General features: G+C 38.6%; 1 protein-coding gene across 1 annotated transcript; it reads right to left on the bottom strand.

Annotated features, from left to right (window-relative positions):
- Nucleotides 1-2,512: 2,512 nt before the first annotated feature.
- LOC118424887 (indolethylamine N-methyltransferase-like) lies at nt 2,513-4,045 on the bottom strand. The gene is made up of 3 exons (XM_035833694.1): nt 3,927-4,045; nt 3,287-3,442; nt 2,513-2,789 (listed from the first exon to the last, which is right to left on the bottom strand). Exons 1-3 carry the CDS (start codon nt 4,043-4,045, stop codon nt 2,513-2,515), a joined length of 552 nt encoding a protein of 183 aa, XP_035689587.1.
- Between the last annotated feature and the right edge of the window lie 940 nt (nt 4,046-4,985).

Here is a 4,985-nt window from a genome sequence, read left to right as displayed (position 1 = left end):
TGGTCACCGTTGCTGTCGGTCTCTGCACTCTGTGTTTGTACTTCTACACACAACGCATCATTGACGACTTGTCGGAGCAGAGAGCAGCCGGTAGCGATGATTTTAACATGTATAAAGACGCCATCAACTGGCTCCAGATCTACAGCGTTCTTCTGGGTCTGTTCATATGCTGCACTACTCTAAAGTTTCTCCGCATACTGCGCATCAACTCCCACGTGTACGCCTTGTCTACAACGATGAAGAAATCTTTCAAACACGTCGCAAATTTCATGGTTACAGTTGGAATAATAGTCACAGCTTTCACCGTGATGGCAACTTTGGTCTTTGGTAGCAAGTTGCAAGGTTTTAGAAACATGTCTTCAAGCTTGCAGAGCCTTCTTGTTATGATGTTGGGTAGCTTCAACTTCGAGGATCTTGTTGACGGAAATAGAATATTAGGTCCGTTGATGTTTTTCTGGTACCAGGTGATGATGCAGTTCTTCCTACTAAGCATGTTCATGGCCATCATCATGGATATATATGCGCAGGACAGACATGCTGTTAATCCAAACCATGCCGGGCTTGTTGTCTTTATTAAACAAAGTATATCAAGTGCAGGAACAAAATTAAGGGGCGCCACATCCAATATCTCGACGAAGAAGCCAGAGGTTACAAAAGACACGCCGCCAGATTTACTTGAGTCAGTTGGGCAGGTTTTGAAAAGGCTTGACAAATATAATGCTAGATATGATAGTACCCTTTAGATGGTCTGACTAGTCTTGAACTGAGGACAAAACTAACATGGCCATGGCGCAAATATTGTGTGTCATTCTTAAACGCTGTCGTATAACCTGTATGAGTATGAATAGCTTCATGTATATGTACATAGGACGTGATATATAATGTATTCCAAATGTGAGACCAGATTAATCATACATAACTGTACTATTATCGATAATGTTTTGTTGTTGCTTTGTATGTAGCCTCTTAGTACTATTGTCTGTATAGGTATTAGTTGCTATTAATTGCCATACATTGTACCCTGTGCGATTGTTGAGCAATAAAATTCATTCAAAATTCATTCATATATATCATTCGGTTAGACGTCATATTGTTCGAGTGTACATTGAATTTTTTGTATTGAAATATTAGTTTGCCTTTGTCTATGTGTATGTAAATGTTTTAATATCGACATCCATTCACGTGATATCTTACGAATCATCCAACCTATACGTTTTATATGCTTTATGACAAATTTAAAACGGACCAAATAGACTGAATGTTTTTTTTTTATTTTTGTTCATATGTCAGGTTGTCTTTTTGTGATAAGAATACATTTTCTGTTTGATTGCTCTTTAATCCAGGAGTAAGTTAATATGTTTTGATGTAGTAAAACTATGCCCATTGCCATGATGTTCAAGGGAAACATATTTTGCTCTAAATCTGTAATACGCTCCTTTAACAAAATATATGTTTGATTTAATATTTTAAAAAACGCTGCCTGTGTTAAAATAATATATAATAGTTTATTCATACATATACATACATATACTTGTTTACATTCATATATTAAAAGCATTGCAGCCTGTTATACATTACATACCGTTAGTTTTATTCCCTATAAAACATAACATACCTGTCAGTAATCTATAAACACTGAGGCTGAAATGAGCAATTATCAACCTTACCATTGAATAATACCGATAACATATATTGAATAAAGAATGTTAGTATGGTGTGAATGGACTTATTAATTACCGATATACCATAGCCTACCATCTGTGCAAATCCTTCAGTCGATTCCCGTCATAAAGATATTTTCCTGTTGATTTTTTGGGGGGTTTTTCCTGTCGATACCACCGTTTATTTTGTTCAAAACCCCACCGGCCGCACTACAGCGAGTATCCTAGACGTAATGATGTAGCTTTTCAGGCCCGCCCCAACTTTCTTGCCGCATACCTACCTACCTAGTCCCTTGACCTCTAGGTCGTTGGAGGACAAGGTAGCAATGAAGATGGATAGGTGTCTTGTCAGATAACACAAACTGAACGGCTTACACTAGAGCCACCAAATTTAGTGACCTTTTCCTAAAATGTAAAGGGCAACATAAATCCATGCAAATCAATAGCTTTTCAGTTTGCCGCGGCGACGGTTTTTCTACAGATTTATTAATTTTACGAATTCGCTGATTTTTTTCTTTAATCTTATCTGTTTATGTAGTTCTTGGGTCATCATATCCCTCAAAGGTAACAATGCAAACGAATCCATCTTGTTCTTGCCCAGGGCAAGCGAATGGTGTCCTTAAAGGTGGCATCTCACTGCACTTGCGTCAAGCTTGCGTCACAGCGGGGTTAGTTCACTGCGTCACTGTTTTGTTATTTTCTCCGATTTTTTTTATGATTTAGCTATTGCATGATACGGTCAAGTATGACTTAGAAGACGACAAGCACGCAAAAAGTAAGAATATTCGCTGTTTATCTCTGAAATTCGTTGAGTATCTTTCGAACCCCGCAGTGACGCAAGTGCAACCACCTTAAGCTTTCCTGCCCACAACATACAGGATACTCTTTACATCGCTATATTTGCATGTCTTCCTATCAGGGGTTTTGAATTCAGATGTCTCTAGAACCGTGATGCCCGCTTTAGATAGACTCTTCAAGACGAAGTCTGTGTCGAGGCGGAGATTATCCGGGTCCTCCTTGCCGTCCATGCCGACATAATAGGTCACCCCGATGTAAGTCATGAAGATAAGATAGCCACCTGGCTTCAGGAGTGTGCACATGTTCCTCATGGCGATTACGTAGGTGGACCTTAAACAATGACATTTTCAGAAGGTAAGTTGTGACCATTATATTTGTACTTCATATCGATATTTATAATTGTAGTTAATAGATACGTCGATAAAGATTAGATCCAAAATTATCTTCAGCTTGATTATGCCTTAGCTCAATTTCTATTGGAAAGCCAATTGTCTTCAGCTTGACTTTGTCTTACAATGTCTCCTATTGGACATCTAAAATTGTCTTCTTTCATATTTAAGTTATAAAAGACCAGTTTCCAAAATCATATCCAGTTACTTGAGTGACTGCTTTTATTCTTTACAATCATGTATTACGTGTGTTTCTAATATGTCGCATTTGCTTATACCGCATGGATAGTCCTCTCCTCAAAACAAATAATAGAAATTATCCAAAGTTTAATAGTCTCGTCTAAGGCTTACCTGAAATGAAAGTGTAAAATTGACATTCTTTAAACGATTCTAGATTTTCTAATCCACGTAATTAAAATGGCCCGAACGTACGTTTACCTTCCTTGGTTGAAACACGCTCCCTCCAGACAGAACGCAGAGATGACGGTATCGAACGGACGGAACACACCCGGGTGTAGGGGGTTCTCCCTATGCACGTCACAGAACCCGGTGTCCTTGAGGGCACTTCTCAGCGGGTCTGGGCGTTCTTCCCCCCTTGGCCCAGAAAAAAAAGGAATGAACGGGGTAGCTTTCCGGGCAAAAACCACCTTAAATTCCAATAAAAAAACCCAACACATTCCTTGACCCCCCCCCCCCCCCCCCCAAATAGGAAGGGGGTTAATAAAGATTCGAAATAAAACCACGTTTGGTCCTTAAATGTGCATTCATAGACAGAACATAGTATACCCATTGTGACTACATTCATCTGCCATATCATGCAAAAGAATTATCAAAGCATAGGTGCATGTGTCCAAGGCACATAAATACCAAGACGTTTGGCTTACATTTTAAGATGAATAGAGATGTTTAGACAGCTCATTTTTAACGCAGCTAGTATGTGAGGAATGTTTATAGCATCATCCCTGCCCGACAAGGGGATTACAATACAAAGCAGCACGCAATGCATGCAAAATATCTATTCATTTTTCATAACAGGGACTCTCTATAATGTATATTTAATCCGTCACAGTTCCTTTACATTGTGCCCTCCAATCCAGTGACAAGCTTTATTGCAAGGCTCCAGTCAAAAGCGTCAGCATCACCATTCTTCCATTTCCAGACCTCCGCTAAGGCTCCCTTAAGATGTTGGAATCTCATTGTTAAAATTGTTTGATCATAAAGGCATTTTGCATGTCATAATAAAACATGTCTATTGCTATAGGAGTCAAGGTCACGGTCAAATAACCAATTTTCGACTAATCATAAAATGACTTACAATTGCTCATTCATAGGATCACATCAAAACGGCAAAAGACTTGATAACGAATGAAGGTTGTAATGTTCGTATCTATAACCGGTGTACCGAAAGTGCGAAAAGGAACGAAAAGGAACGAAAAGGAACGAAAAGGAACGAAAAGGAACGAAAAGGAACGAAAAGGAACGAAAAGGAACGAAAAGGAACGAAAAGGAACGAAAAGGAACGAAAAGGAACGAAAAGGAACGAAAAGGAGCGAAAAGGAACGAAAAGGAACGAAAAGATCGGATAGGAACGAAGTATGAAGCAACTTGAAATAAAATCAATGGTAATGTAAGGCAACAGTAAACTGTGATCGGCAAATGCATATGAAACGGGCTTTACTTTGGCATTTTGCGGCTTCCTCCACGAAATTCCTATAGCCCCAATGGTTCAATGGAGGAATGGCTATTGATGAGACCTATCTATGCATATCTATGCTCATGCACTTGTTAATGTGGTTATAACATTCCTTAGAATATCCATATTACATTTATATTATAAAATTTCACAAGAAGAAATGGATTATGTCGAGAACGATTGCGCATATTTTATCATAAAAAGCCATGCTATGTGGATATAGTTGTTTAAAAAAATGCAATGCTAGCAAAAGAAAGTTACAAGTATATGTATTGCACAATTGACCTTGACCTTAGAGAAATATAGGTCGCATGTTCGAACCCAGGGAAGTCGACGATCGGAAGTTCGAGCCCAGCATGTTGGGAATTATTTTTCCTTCCTTTTTTTCACACTTTCATTAATATTAATACAACGCCTTAAATTTGTTTTGCAACCAGGACATCT

Source organism: Branchiostoma floridae, chromosome 10, assembly GCF_000003815.2.
Source record: "Branchiostoma floridae strain S238N-H82 chromosome 10, Bfl_VNyyK, whole genome shotgun sequence".
In the NCBI taxonomy this organism is placed as follows: Eukaryota; Metazoa; Chordata; class Leptocardii; order Amphioxiformes; family Branchiostomatidae; genus Branchiostoma; species Branchiostoma floridae.
This window is presented reverse-complemented; position numbering and strand designations above follow the sequence as displayed.

What these genes read in the sequence shown, in the direction of transcription:
- LOC118424887 (XM_035833694.1), bottom strand. Translation starts at nt 4,045, where the DNA reads ATGAGATTCCAACATCTTAAGGGAGCCTTAGCGGAGGTCTGGAAATGG. An exon ending in ACTGGATTGGAGGGCACAAT is followed by an intron (nt 3,443 to 3,926) that starts GTAAAGGAACTG and finishes TTCTGGGCCAAG; the next exon opens with GGGGGAAGAACGCCCAGACC. An exon ending in GCGTGTTTCAACCAAGGAAG is followed by an intron (nt 2,790 to 3,286) that starts GTAAACGTACGT and finishes TCATTGTTTAAG; the next exon opens with GTCCACCTACGTAATCGCCA.